Source organism: Onychostruthus taczanowskii, unplaced genomic scaffold (genome assembly GCF_017590055.1).
Source record: "Onychostruthus taczanowskii isolate IOZ18803 unplaced genomic scaffold, ASM1759005v1 scaffold7, whole genome shotgun sequence".
Lineage (NCBI taxonomy): Eukaryota > Metazoa > Chordata > Aves > Passeriformes > Passeridae > Onychostruthus > Onychostruthus taczanowskii.
Window position 1 is genome coordinate 13,183,087 of NW_024504786.1, and position 15,601 is coordinate 13,198,687.

At 42.7% G+C, this 15,601-nt stretch overlaps 1 protein-coding gene across 1 annotated transcript in view; it reads right to left on the minus strand.

The window, feature by feature from the left end:
* Positions 1–15,601, minus strand: part of DDAH1 (dimethylarginine dimethylaminohydrolase 1) — a 57,269-nt gene that overhangs the window by 13,676 nt on the left and 27,992 nt on the right. The window contains exons 2-4 of the mRNA XM_041421892.1: positions 3,395–3,494; positions 2,242–2,315; positions 1,540–1,659 (exon numbers count right to left, since the gene is read on the minus strand). Of these exons, the coding sequence (XP_041277826.1) occupies positions 1,540–1,659; positions 2,242–2,315; positions 3,395–3,494 (294 nt within the window). The remainder of the gene's footprint in view (positions 1–1,539; positions 1,660–2,241; positions 2,316–3,394; positions 3,495–15,601) is intronic.

Here is a 15,601-nt window from a genome sequence, read left to right on the forward strand (position 1 = left end):
TTTTTCTATTTTTAAAGTACTGTAAGGATACATAAGTTGCACCAGTAAGAACAACCAAGAAAAATCTCTATTTCAAACAAGAACATAAGCAGATAAATCCTGTTTGAAATGTAAAATGTTAGCATAGCACAATGTAGCAGTTCACTAGAAGCAGTTGCCTAACATGACATGTGAAAACAACTCAATTACCAGAGATGGTTAAAGACAGCTCAATCATCTTGCTTGTATGATTGCATTTCCAGTCACAAAAAATGGCAACATGAAGGAGGAGTTTAAAATAACAAACTATTACAATAAAGGAGTGGCATGCTGGGCTGTGCCAGGCAACACTCGGCAGGAGCTCAGGGAACTGCACTGCCACAGCTCAGCTGAGCTGCTGAAATCCAAGGAGCAGCTTTTCATTCCAAGTGCCAGTTCCTAAAAAATCCTCTTGCACTTGCATTTCCACAAGACTGCAAGAAGGTGTTTGCCAACTGAATTTTTTTGCTTTGGTGGCAAGTAAACAAATACAAATACATTGTCAGAGAGCAAGAATTCAAATGTTTGGGGAAGCTGGTGATCAGCAGCGCTGCAAATGCCATCATTCCTATGACAGACAATTTACCCATTTATTTGCCAATAGTTTCTCATAAGAGATTTAGACTCCTGGACAAACAGCCAGATCCAATTCACTGGAACATGTTCTGGGTAACATGTTCTGTGAGCAAACATTATCCTCAGACACATGCAAATGTGCTGCTAAATGTCCAGTGCAGAGAAGCATACTGAAACCTGACAGTTGATTTATTTTTAAGATTATATCCACCAACAATCAGAGACTGCTAGATTGTCTTGTTAATTATCATGTTCTTTTAAAAATGTATCTGCTTATTACTTTACCTTGATTAATGCTGGTGTTTACTTGATGGTTAGTTACCAGCAATATGTGATCAAGTTAGACAAAAAATGTTTTTGGTTACAATAGCTAAATTGATGCACTGCAACATGATTAGCCAAGCTGTGCAGAAGGGTTTAATCAAACTGATGAGTTCTCAGATTAGCCCTGGATCAAATTCAAATTGCAGCACTGAGCAACCAGTACTGTAGCTGAATTTTGCTCACGTTTATAAACACTCTATACAAGTGTAGGGCCTCTTCCTCCTCCTTCATGATGGAATTCTAAAAGACAAGTGAATTCTGTGAATTCTAAAAGACAAGTTTCCTCATGGCAACATCTGAAGTAAATATCTCCACTGGTCTGCCTATATCTCCTTCCTCCCTTTTAACACCAAATTATCAGATTAGTCTAAAAAGCTATAAATAATAACCTGCATATTCTGTTTATTTCCTTAAGATAAATGAAGTTAAATCAACATCACCATTCTCTTGCCTGATATAGACATTCTTTTTGGTTTGCACACACAGGAGGCCCTAACACAAAGTTGTTGTTTTCTCTTTCACTGATCTATATGCATTTTAAAATTCCAGCATCCTTAAGCAGATATTTTAAAAAGACCAGAAAGAGATATGCTGTTTAGAATATTTTCTTAGGTGCTTTACCTTGAGGGCTTTCTGTGCAGCTTCACTTGATCCAATAGCAATCAAGTTTGGTCCAGCCATGCTGCAAAAGCTCTTCAGATGCAAAGAATCATGAACAGGGACTGTGGAGACAGCATAATCCTGTATGGGAGTAGAGAAGGGTGCTATAAATATTTTTAAAGTGTCCTAGTTCCATAGTTATATGGAGACAGTCCATAATTAATTTTACTCTCTGAAAATTATCAAACCCAGGGCACAGTGTCAACTGTTTGACACTCTCCTCTGGACCAGCTTGTCTTGTCTGGAGACTGGCATAAAATCCAGAACATGCTTCAAATACTACTATTGTTGCAACCATAAAGAAATACATTAAAATGCTTAATTAAACAGTAGGTACATAGAACCTCTCCAGGAACCAGCAATAAGAACACAGGGCTGATACATGAGAACATGAAGAACGTGAGTGTTTATGTGCTCTCAAAAAATAACAGCCTCCCACTATCCAAGTGATTGTTATGCAGCAATCTCACATTTCAGATCCAACTTCAGCATCTACGACTTTACAGGATGCTCAAACCTTTCAGCAACTTGTACCTTTGGATTTTTTTAATTAGGTCTTAAATAAAGTACATGAGTATGACAAACATCTTAGCCAGTACAATTGTTCAATTGGTTCAGTGAATGACAGCTCCTATTTCCTGTGGCATGAAGGAATCTACAAACCTTAAATGTGTCAGCCAGAATTTCTGCACCACGTTGATTTGTCCGCCTGGAGAGACCTACGAAAAATTCTCTGCCTGGAATGAAAAAGTGGACTAGCTTTAGAGACATTCTGAAGCAATCTTTCAAGGATTTTCATGTTATATCTTTCTTTTCTCAGGCTAAGCATTTAAACTGAAAATTCAGCATAAAAGAATGCAACCTGCAATTGTGAGCTGATAATCTAAAGCAATTAATCCTTTGCCAGAAGAGATATTTAACCAGCATCATAAATAGCTTCCTTTTCTAAATCTCTGCAGTGGTCATTGGGTCAGGAAAGACAACAGCTGGGCTGGATTAGTACGCCACTGATTAACCATTTCCCTCTCCCTTTGAGATTTCCTCTGGTCTCAAGGCAGATCTGCAGTCATCAGCATCCTCCAGCACCAGAGAAAATCGGTGCTGGATCTGCACTGCCTCAGGAAAGCCTCCCTTCCTGGTCTGCCTCTGTAGGAGACCCTTCTTTCCCTGTGGTGCACTAAGGCAGGCAGCCAGCCTCCTGTGATGCTGATCAAAACAAACAGGCTTATTCAGCACAGGCAGGGAGCAACCCTGTGTGCAGCCAATGTGAGAAAATGCCTAATGGGTTTAATGACACAAAAAACACAGGCAGTATCTTCATCTTTGAAATCAACCATGCATGTAAGGCTCATGACATCTGACAGGCAACTCCACCACAGCCTTGAGAAACTAAAAATGCATTTTTTTGTATTTAATTCATTGAACTAGAGACAATTGTCTGCATCAAGCTTTTACAAGTCCTGAAAAGGAGTCTGGTGAACATTAGCTGCTTGTAATAAGAAATATGAAACAACCCCAGACAGCTGACTACTGAAAGCATTTTTCTTATTGGCATTTTACAAGCCAAAATAAAATCTGTATGCACAGTGCTGTTCTTTGTAGTGTGTGTACTGCTACTCCATTTATTCAGGTATTAGGCAGGACATTGAGGGCTGCACTGAGAACTCATCTCTCAGCAACCTTCGTGACATTCAGCAAACAACTGATCCAGCAAACCACAGGAATGACATTTTGTGATGCTGGTATCAGACAATGTGCAGTCTTTAAGGCAGTCAGAACATGTAAACAGCAAATTCACTACCTGTACTTATTATACCTGTAAATAAGACGTCTCCACCATCCAAGGTTGCGTTTTCATCCACCATCTCAACTATATTAAGGTTGAGACTTTCTAGTACTCTCTTCATGGCTTCAACCTGTTTAAAAGAAAGTTATTAAGGACATATTGTACTATTGAAAAAAAATGTAAAAACCTGCCAGAAATACATATAATTAATAAGAATTAAAGCCTTTTAATACACCTTAAGCAAGATGGATGGCAGGGTCCTTTGTGGCCCTGCCCATCACAGTTCCCCACCTGCCTTCAGAGGCCTCTGTGGTCTGGGGAAGATGGGGTGGCAAGGGACAGAGATTAGGCTCTTGTCTTTGCAGAGGAGCCATGCAGCATTCAGGAGGGACAGACAAGGGGTCCAAAAGCACATGTTAACTCTGCATAGTAATATCCTCTTGCAAACTTTGTCCCTTGGGTTTGGGCTAGAAAAAGCACCAGCAGAGGAGTGAGGTTCATTCCTTGCACTCTGCTCAGACACAAGGGGTGGTTCTGGCCAGCCATGGAGGCAGCAGCTCTACCCCAAGCTGCTCTTCAGCCCGCAGGAAAAAAAAAATCCCCTAGTCAGTAAACATTCAAATTCCTTATGGCTTTGCCATTTTACTAGGCACTAGTTCTCCTTGCATGTTTGAGCTACCCTGCTTTAGAATTACAAGACATTTCATGCCTATAGATTGCGGGGCTTGCTGCTTGCTGTGGAGAGCCACACACATGGCTGGAAGTCAGAGCCTGTTTCCTGCTGAAAGAAGCTTGTATTAGGAGCAGGGAATGCAGCTTCAGTAGGTTCCTTCTTTCCCACTAAGGGCTGCTGAGGATGCCTAAAGCAGAATCTGTTTCTATAGAGGCTCATATTGCTTGCCATCCAGAACAGGGACTATGTTCAAACAGCATCACCGTGGTGCCTTGTAAGCCAAAAGAAGAATCTACACACAACCAAGCACTCACCAAAAGCATAAACTTGCAGAATGTCAATAAAAATAAGAGCTCATCCACAGAAACCTGTGAACTTGATCCCACACAGGGGCATTTTCATGTTCAGTGAAACTTCCTAACCATGGTTAACTAGAGGTGCCCAGAAAGCATTAATAAACATGACAAACACAGTGAACTCCTTTTATATTTCTGCATGTCCCACAGGTCACTCATCTATTTAAAGTGCTAAATTAAGCATTTCTAGAAAAAAACACATTAAGCTAAAACAGGTGACACCATACTAGCCTTACTGCACTATACAACAACAGAGGCAATCCTAGCAGCCCTACTCCTGGGCTCTGCCAAACTACACCTGCCACAGCAGGGCAAGGACACTGATGGTGACAGGTCCTTCACTCTCACTGTGGCAGCCTCAGCACAAGAGCAGCACACAGTTTGGCTGACACACTTTCCTAAGAGCAGTGCTGGCTATATGGAATAAGGAAAGAGATAGACATGATCCACCTGAGCTACCTTTTCCTGCTCATTTTCCATGACTCGGCAATGTGGCATTTGGGAATGATCCCATTAACCCTGAGCCCAGGCTCAAAAGGAAAGGGCAGGTCCCCATGGGCTGTCAGGACAGGTGATGTTGGTCTGTGTGGGACCACTGGGGCAGCACTTTATCCAAGCTTGATCTGCTTTCTGGAGGTTTCTCATCTTCTCTAGCATCTTCTCACTCTCCAGTCACTTAAGAGGAAAAACTCTGGACAAGCACACTGTTAAAGTGGGTGCCTCGGCTAAAACTTGTGAAGGACAGAGACAGATCTTTGTGCCACCTGCAGAACTCCGGTTATACTGCAACTCAGAACTGTATCCAGGGGGTTTCTGATTGCAATGGATTCATCCTCCCCACACAAAGAACCATCTAAGGCCTTGGCATGCAGCCTGGAATGAGACTACAGCATGCCTTTTACAATTAACACTTCTTTTTTGCTCCTCCGTTTTTCACCTGATGTTAAAATGACTTCAGGCAGAAACCTGGCACTCATGAGTCTCCAGGCTTAGTAGAAAGGCTTCATCTTTCTTAGTCTTGTTGTTTTACCTCCAGCATTCTTTAAAATTAGGTTTATAATGTGGACCAGATCCATGTGGTGTTTTACAAATAAATGGGGAACAGCTGAGGTAATATTGGAAAACTGCTGTTGTACAAACACGGCAACATTTCATAACATCCGTCTGCTGACAGCAGAATGACTTCTCTTGTCTGTGAAGCCCAGTGGGTTTTACTGTGCAGGTGCTACATGCATAAGAGTCAAGAGACCCCAAGGAAGAAAACAATTGTTTAATATGGAGTAATGGAGATGCAGCATGATAAAAGCAGGGTTCCATTCCAAGAACACACAGATTCACTCTTTTGTGCCAACATGAGGCAGACAGGCAAACTCCCAATTGGGACACCAGTCACAGGCAGTTAGAATAAATAAATAAAACCATCAGATGGGAGTATTTAAGGCAGAAGGGCAAACACCAAGAAAAAACAGGTTCACCCAGCCCATTGCATGGTCACCTACCTTCAATTAATCTACAACCTCCAGCAGCTTCCAAAGCCAAAACACCAAGAAGAGAAAGCCCTTTCAGCAGATGTGCTGCTGAGCAGGTGCTCCCAACAGAAGCTGTCTGGGCTTGCAGAGGAAATCAAGCCAGTGGCTGCCCCTGCCATGCACCCACTCCCTGTTCCTGCCCTCCTCCCTGACCATGTCTCCAGAAGTAGAAGCATCAGCAGAGTTGTGGATGCTACTGTGGCAGGACCACCACACGCACTTTCCATGGGGAGACACAAAAGCTTCTCTGGACCACAGAACATCTGAGAGGGCAAAGAGGTGTCAAACCTGGGCAGCCTGCAGACACTAGTGAAGATGCCTCATGCAGTGAAGGCTCAAGCCTCAAGGCTTCCTGAAGACCTACTGGGACCAGGAATGTGCAACAATTGTGATGAGAGCAGCACCCAGGGATGGGCAGCATCGCTGTGATGAGAGACACCAGTCACCAGTGTGGGTGTGAGCTCCCTTCAGCAGGTGGAAACCTGCTTTTACCTGTGCATTGCAAACCATGCTTGGTGCTGAGAAGAGACCACTGCAGCGAGCACAGAGCTCCCCAGGGAGGGGCAGCTGGGGAGGCAGCAGCGCTTCACATCCCTGGCCCAGAAGGCCAACTAACAACCCTTGCACTAGAGTACCAATTAACTAAAGTGCCTAGCTAACGAGGCTAGTGGAATGTAAATGCTGACTTTGGATTTGTGATTTGAGTCATATGAATGTTTTAATCACCAGTTGCTGATTACCATTTAACTACCAGGCTACATCAGAGGTGTCTTGAATTCTTTCTTAATTTAATTTACAGGGGTTGATGTAGCACAGACATTAAGGAAAATGATCAGAACTAGAAAATGACCAAAGTCACAGAAAACTAGTTTAATTTGCTTCATGGTGTCCACGGCTTTAAAGATATTTGCAACATCCTCACATTGTTTTCCTCCAACAGCTGGGTTCATTTCAGCTTATAAAAGCAAATTTAAATAAATAAAATGACTGCCATACAAATAGCTGCATCACTTTTCCATGATGGGTGTTCATGGATTCAAGCTACAGAACACTGTTTTTTAATGACTTCAAGCAACCAGCAGAAATTCTTCAGAATTTTAATTGGGAAGTGCTGTTCACATGTCTGCTGGTGCATGCATGCTAGGAATATCTTTCAATATCCCTTGCTTGTGTAAAATAGAAGTCTCAAGTTACTTTTTCTTTTCTCCTACAGACAACACCAGAAACTTCAATCATTTGAAGCAGAAATGAAAAAAGAACAAGCTGAGATGAAGAAGACTGAATGGAAAACCTGACACTATTAAAAAGACAACTGGAAAAAACCCGAAAACCCATAAAGAAGCACACTTGTAAATAAAAACAGAAAAACAAACTAGGACTGAATAGCCCATCTGCTGAATTTCCTGTAGAGGGGACAGCACAGACTTGCATGATCCCCACCACAGCATCTCTAAAGCCATCCTGCAGCAGTCCTGAGCTGGGTCTCCAACACAGCATGTCCACGGAATGTGTTTGACACAGTACCACCTTGGAAACAGCATATGCAGCATGCAGAGTTGGGTTAGCATGGGGTAAAGTCCACACAAGTAGCTTGAATCTTTTATCTCATCACTGCAAAAGGGAATCTAAAGCTTGGCTCCCATCCTTAAACCTTCCCACATCATGAAGGATTGTGCTACTTCCTAACAGAGCTCCTACAGAGTGGGAATGAGATACAGTCTCAAGCTAAGGATGGAGAGGTGATTGTTACCCTCAAGTAAGATGTTTAAAAAAGGGATGATTTTTTGATTTGATTTTACAAAACCCTCTATTCTGCTCACACTTTGTCCTCTCCAAATAACTGATAGCATTTTCTGAAGTGTGGTGTCTTAAAACATATTGATGACATTTTCATTCATTATGAATGAAAGACTAATTCACAGAGCTAGCTTTGATGTATAAACAAATAACCACCTCTTGCTTTTTTCCGGAAAAGAACTAAAAGACAGTGAATAGAAAAGTCCTCTGTGGAACCGCAGTTACCCAGGAGACACCAGTAAAATACACAAAATATTTGGACACTACCTGATTACAAGCATTGTCACTATGAAGAACACTTACACTGCTTGCTCTTTTAGAAGCAGCCAAGAGGAAAAGTCACCTTCCCTCACTTTATCTCCTTTATTTGAAAACTAAAATCCCAGGTAGTCAGAAATGCTGCACACAAAGAGAGCACTCATCTGTATCCTTTCAGATTTCTGTATCTTATTATCTCAGGTCAGCTTAAGGTTTGTAATGTGATACTGGGTTTCATTGTACATATATCCATTAGTACATGGGTTGAGTGTTAAAGCTTGTATGCTTTGTGCAGTGATATTTTTCTAATAAGCACATTCCTGGTGTGAGATGGGATGTGTCTAATCCATAGCAAAGCTGATTGAGAGACAATGGGCTCCAGCCAGCTCAGCTCTGTTTCAAGGAAGGAGGACAATAACTGCGTTTGACATTTATAAAAATCTAATTTCCTCGTGCTTTAAAAATGGAGCTCATTACCCTTCGGGCTGGTGCCTTCCACCAATTACTGTAACTGATGTGCAGGGATTTTTTTCCTTCTCTATATTAGTACTTGATGCACTCTAAACACAGGCTGCTTCCTAAATTATTTACTGGTCTCCTGTGCACTAACCATATTATGGGATTTATGTTATTGACAGAAGAAGGAAATTATCTTTTCAAAAGACAGTGGAAACAGGGAAATGATTTTGCAAGCCACCATCTCCCACCTGCCAAGAGCAGGGCAGCTTTTCCCCTGGGTGTTGGGGCCACGGGTGAGGCGCCACTCAGGCTCCCAAAATGCCCCATGGGCAGGGGCACAGCTGGGGCTTGGCAGAAGCTGTAGATGGTATCAAATCAGGCATCTTCTAATGACTGCAATGACTGATCTGCCTTTGTGTCCAAGCTCTCGCTGAAAGGGGGAAGGTGCCTCCAGCCCTGTCTTAAAGAAAAGGATGCAGAGAGATTCGGAGGGCAGAAGACCATCCCACGATCCAGAGGTGAAATGAGGTTTCTAAGCTAGCAGAGCTCAGATCCCTGTGCTCACAGCTCAGCTCTCCAGAGACCAACCACAGTTCTAACAAAAAGGGCTCTCAGTCCAAGACACACTGCTGCACTGTCTCCTGAAAGTTTACATCCACCACCATTGCTCCAGCTTGTTAAATCACAAATGCTGCATTTCAGACTTTACTTCATTGTGTTTTAAGCAGGCATTCGTAGCTGTGCAAAGCAAATGTCAGACCTAACATATGCAAAAGTTAGACTATAATAATCTCAAAGTTGATTATTTCTGGAGCCATTAGCTCTGAGTTCACAAAGTGCCACTGTCAATATATAATATATTTTTCAGCAAGGTTCTGAGTAAAGGCTATAAACAGAGATGGACAAATCTGGAGCCAGGAAAGGGTAGACTTCAGTTTTGCAAAACCAGATACCAGTGTTGGTCACAATCCACATTCTTGCCTGCCTGAATCTGCTCCATTTGGACATGAGGGAAACCTGTCTCCTTTTGATGATAAGCACTGCCCTCCGGGACTTGCACAGACTTCAAAGAAAATAAAGCAGTGCTGTAATAGTTTTGAGGGTTTTTGAGAAGAAAAACCCACTCCTGGTTGTTTTCTTGCTTTAAGTAGGTCAGATGCACACCCTTGTGCATATTGATCTCAGAAATTTGTGGGATGTGGGTTGTGGCAGAGTTTCCAACTCATTTTCCCAGTGTTGATACCAGAAAGGGCCCTGGCTCTTGAAAGCTCATCAGAAAAGAGCATAAGAATAAGATGCTCCAGAACTGCTATTCAATGAAGGTCATGCAGTAAGAGTGTGTTAAGAGCAAGACAAAAAAGGTTAGCTCTGTCCTACTAACAGCCACCAGCACATCCTGGCAAGGACGTTCTGTACCTGCCATTCCCACTTCCACCAGCTGACAGATTTGCTTTGGTTTCACCCACACAGGGCCTTTGTGTCCATCCCACTGCCTTGTTTGAGAAGGGGAGAAAAGGTAAAGACCAGCAGTAGCCTGGTCTCAAAGTGGATCACCACTGCTCAGCAGCACGCTCCTGGATGACTTGGGTGGATATGCTGCTCCCAAGACACCCACACAAATCACATCTGGTCAGCTCAGTTCTGACTAATCTGAGCATGACCTCACTAAACTGGGCTGAACATCACATAACCAGAAAAAGGCTTTTTTGGCATTTCAGCTGATGATAGCCAGCTACTCTGCCAACATGGAGGTCCAAGGCCAGGCCCCTACCCAGGTGGTGGGGTGGTTACACAGCAGCATCAGTCAGCCTCTCCTGGCTCAGGGGCTGTGCCAGAATACCCACCAGCACAGCTTGTCCTCAAGCCTCAACCATTTTTCATCAAACAAGGCTACAGGAGGGACAAGAAAGAATACCAAGGGACTCCTGAACTGTACTCTCAAGGAGAAGACAACTTGTTAGTTTCTCCTGGTACACAGATCTCACACTAATGCTTCTAGATTGCAGCTCTTAGACAGTTTCATGCTTAACCAAAGCTTGCACCAAAAGCAGGTACAGTTTCTGGCACAGTTTTGGAGGTTTATGAACCATGGAGTTCAGAAAGGGCCACAGAGATAATGATCCCATTTTTACTGCCCACGCACTGCTAACAATGGATCCAAACCCACATACTGCCCTACTCCTGAAACAGTCTCAAGGGATGTGCTGATGTACCTGGTGCAGAGTGACCTGAGACTGGGGTGAGCACAGGACCTTACCAGGGATTAACAGGGAAAGGGACACATGGAAAAAGCTGGGCCAGGGCAGCACAGAGAGGGACTGAAACGTGTAGGAAAACAAGAATAAGGGGTGGCATTTAAGGTTTCTTGTCCTAGAAAAGCTTCTTGATCAAGCAAGAGGGGAGCTTCAATCTGACTGGTCTCAGGAATTCAAGCAGCTACCTCCTCTTCCAGGTACATACAGTTAAAAACACAATTAATCTGGTTGTCCTTTGAACATGTTGTGCTTTAATATCTAAGCAGAACTGAGGCACATAAGAAGAACTTTACACAGCCCACCAGGAGTAAAACATGCCTGGGATTCTCCTTCCTCTCTTTCACCATTTAGCCTTTAAAATGCAAGAACACTATTTCCCATGAAGCAGGAGCCAGCAACCAGCTCACTACAAAAAGTTGGGCTGAAATTTCAACCCTGCAGCAAGTGGAAATGATTTCAGTCAGGTTTAAAAAATTCATTGTAGAAAAAAAAAAGGATGTTAAAAAGATGGAGATTTAAAGTCACTAGAAGAATAGACTCTCTAAGACCCACTAAGCATAAAACCAGGTTAGTGGAAAAGTTTAAGTGGCATGAATGCAATTGCTAGAGAAAAACAGAAGATTTTGCCGGATAAAGATGATGACATGAAATTTAAGTCGTACACAGGCATGCTGAGAAAATAATGTTCTAAATACTTTCTGCTTACAATTACAAAATGATCAATTGTTAAATGTTGGACAGAGAAATATATTCCATTCTGTCTGGACATGCACAGCAGGCCAAGAATGCACCTGGATAAGCCAAGCATTCATTATCTCCCAGACACTCAATATCCCATAATACCCTCAGTGGCTGCCAGCTCCTTGTCCATCGTTGACCAAACACCATGTGCCCCATTTTACAGCTGAAAAGTATTTAAAATTCATGAAGCCTGTTGAAAGCTCAACTGTCACATTCTGCTCATTCCACAGCGTATGGGAAAACCGTGCAGAAGGGACATTTCAACCAGGGCTATTATGGCTCTTGAATAACCAATATTCCATTAAATTGCTAATAAACCCACTTGAAGATAAGTTGATCACAATCGAAGCATACAGTAGCATTCCTTTCCTTTAACACCAAGTTGTCAGGTTTCACTCTGTACTGTACTACTGTTTCTGTGCCATTTGTTCGTGCCTTGACACAGAGCATTCAAGACACTCACTTTGTCCCCAGTAATCTAAATGCCCTATTCTAAAGAGGCTGAAAGATCTTTGGCAAGGATACTCTGCTTATTTTAAGGTAGAGAAGTCTTTTCAAAGGAAAAATGAAAAATAATTAAATACCCTCAACAGGGAAATGTGGGGCTTTGCAGCTTCTTGAACAAGGTGCCCAAAATTTGAACACAGTGGTAAATGGTACAAGCACCTCCCAGCTTCACTAGTGCTCGGCCAAGCTTAGTCTGGTATGAATTTTCATTTGAGTTTGCAGTTCAGCAACTCATTTAATCCTTCCTTCACAAAATCTTAGTTTTATCAATCAAATATAAAAAACTTCTTGGAAAAAACTTCAAGAGTATTTGTTTTGCATTAAAATGGATTTTGTTAGATTCCTCACAGTTAGTTGTCAAGCTGCTGGCAGGTCTGCCATTGTCTGCTGATCTGCTGTGTGCACACGTCCTTGTACCAAGAAGCCTCCAAGTTTTGCAATTTTTAACACTGAAAAGAGTATCAGTGTCATTCTCAGAGGTTATTTAAAAGTTTTAATTTTATATTGACTAACCAGAAAAGAAGCACCATCACCACCCAGCTCTGACATCTGCCATCGTCTCTCTGAGTTATGTGGGAACCAACTTGCAGATTTCAGCTGCACAAATGGCCCAGAATCATCATCACAAACATCTGATCCTATTTAGTCTCTGGTGGGATGCTCCAGACACGACCCAGTGGTTGCCACCACATCTCCCCTGCCACACACCAAGGATGGGCAGGGAGGAGAAGCAATTGCTGCAGAGGGCACCTGCCAGTCCTGGCTCCCTCTGGAGCCAATTCAGCTCAAGGAGCAATGGCCATCATCAGAGGCAACAAAGAATATTTTCCTTCACATTGAATTTCCTCAATAAGCAGCCTTTCACGGAAGAGCATCCGGCTGCTCCCATGTTATTTTATAACAAGGGCCCCACGGGCAGAGGTTATACTAACCCAGCATTTTCCCCTCTAATAATAGGTTTCATTCATGCTTTCAGAGAAGTTGACCTGTCTGTCATATTTCAGCTATGCTAACACATGCTGCAGGAGTGCCCTGAGGTGTCTAGACATATATAACAACAATAATGGCAGAAAATTTAAATTCTGACCATTTTCCATCTCCCAGCTAGTTCTAGTAAGGTTTTCACTGGCAGGCAAAAAAAGTGTAATGCCAGCAGGCCTATGGAAGTTTACTGGTAGCCACGAAATGGAGTTAAATCATTGAAGACACACCAATGATTTTAAACAGTCAATAATACACCACAATACAAAAAAAAAAAAGCAAACAGAATCATCTAATGATCAAATTTGCCATCACAGGGATAGGTGAGACATTTCAACCTGAAAATAACCTTTACCAGTCTAATACTATACTGACATTTTTAATAAATTCTTAAAGAAAACTATTCAGTAAGTAATATGGCTATTGTTCCTTGAACTCACAGTGACAATGGAAAAGAAAGAGCCAGTTTTTCAAGTCCTGCTTTGGCACCAACTTCCCATCTGAGGCTTACAGCCATAAGAAGGGAACAAGGACCAAACAGCAAGCAGTAAAACATGAAGAGCACATGCAAGGTACAGCAGCTGGTGCAGTCTCTTTTAAGAGATGGAAACTTTCATCAGTGCATTGCCCTGCATTTCCTTGCAGGCTCGCCACGAGTTCAGCCCAGCCTACAGCACTGGGCTGGGAAAAGCCTCTGTCCCCCAGAAGCTTCCTGTGCACCCTGTGGATGCAGAGAGGGACAATGGCACCTCTTGGGCTGCTTTGCCAGGACACCCCTCACCCTCCTGTGTCTCTCGAGACAGATCTGCAGTACATGCTTTCTCCTCACCTTTTGCATTTTTAAGCCATAAAACTAGAGACAATAATTCATTTAAAAACATCAACAACTGTACATAGGCCACCTTCACTGCAATGTACATGTTAATTGCATTAACAGCACTAACAAAACTGAGCTCCTGCCTTTAGCCCTCCTGCTCAAGCCCTGCCTCCCCCTCTTCCCCCACCAATGTCTCAGGGGAACTGCAACACTTGCTCAAAAAATTACAAGACCAGAGAGTTACAGAACAGGGAGTTCATGGTGATTAAACCTCCTATGTGACAACATTCAGTCCTCCTGCCCAAGAGAGGACAACAAAGTTCGAGATGCTGAACCGTGGCCTCAGCCCTGAGGAGGGAGCACGGGAGCCTTCCCAAAGCCTCTCCAAAACCTTTCCATTAACAGTGCTGTGAAAGGCACGTGTCTGCCCTGAAAATCACTTTGGATGTAAGTGATACACCAGCAGCAGTCCTGCAAAACTGTGGATTTCTTATTTATGACAAACATCTAAACCCTTGGAAAAGGGACACAGCCACCTGCTCTTGACACAGTGATGTTTCACCCAGCCAAAAAGAGGCACACGTACAAACTCTGATCTACACAGCTCTGAGCTGTGCAACAATACTAATGAAGTACAAGCCAAAGGAATTCCTTCCAGGCCTCCATGCATTTAAATACCTTTAGGTCTACAGGAGCTTCAGTGCACTGACATTTAAACAATTTGCCCAAACAATTTCTGCAATATAGGTACATGGGTAGAGAATTTGAAACATTTTTTTAAGATGCAGCACACATCCTTTTAATACTTAGTGATGGATATGTACTGATCAAATTTCAACCCCAAACCTACATTAGAATACTACACCTTTTTGCTTTTTGAAAAAGAAGTTGCTTAGGTGATCATTCTAAGTTCTAGTCAGTGTCATTTCAACTCTCAGAGGACACTTTGATTACCTGCATTAATGATGCTTGCAATTCCACAGAGATTTGTCAGGAGAACATTTAGTTGCAGGTGGGAATTAGGAGGGCCAAACTTGAACACAGGACCTGAGCTCTAGGCAGGCAGAAGAGGATGAATTCCCCCCACTCAAGATGCCCCTTTACATTTTACACAATAAATGCAGAATGCAAATGCCTGCATGCCTGCAAGGAAAGGACTTTCAGAGCACTAGCAGGTGCAATGTGATTAATTGTTTTGCTCCTTTCCCTGCCAAACAAGCTGCTGCACACTTTTACGGCTCCTGAGACCACATTCTTTCAATAGAGCTAAATATTGCACTCAGCTATGTAGTACAGAGAAATCGGGGGTGGAAACAGTGTTACATTTTAACAAACTACATTTCCATGCCATGTTTGCAACTCAGTCTCCACTTTGCTGCTGTAGAAACATCTTCCACTGTTCTACATAAAATACAAGTGGATTTAAACAAAGGGAAGCTTGTAATGCAGAGAGATGAAGGAAGAAAAAATCCTGATGAAAATTAATTAAAGCTCTTGTAGTAGAAAGACACTTTAGATGTGAGACTCCTACCTCAATCATGCTCCTTTAAAAAGGTGTGCATTTGCCAGCTGAGCCCTCTCTCCACAATCCCACTCCTGGGGCAGTGGACACCTCTTCATTCTGTAAAGTTATTTTGGGAGGGAAGTATCTCTCTGCTGGCTTTTAAGTGCATCTTAGAAACGATGGTTTCACTTAGAGTATTCTTTAATAAGTGCTACCCTGAGGAGGAAGTAAATACATTAAGAACCCTTCCCAGCTGCACAGCACTGGGCTAATTGCTTTTGATGACCTACATTTCCTAATTATGCCTCCTCTCGCAAGTCGGTGCCCTTTGCTGAGCAGCAGCACTGATCCCAAGGGATT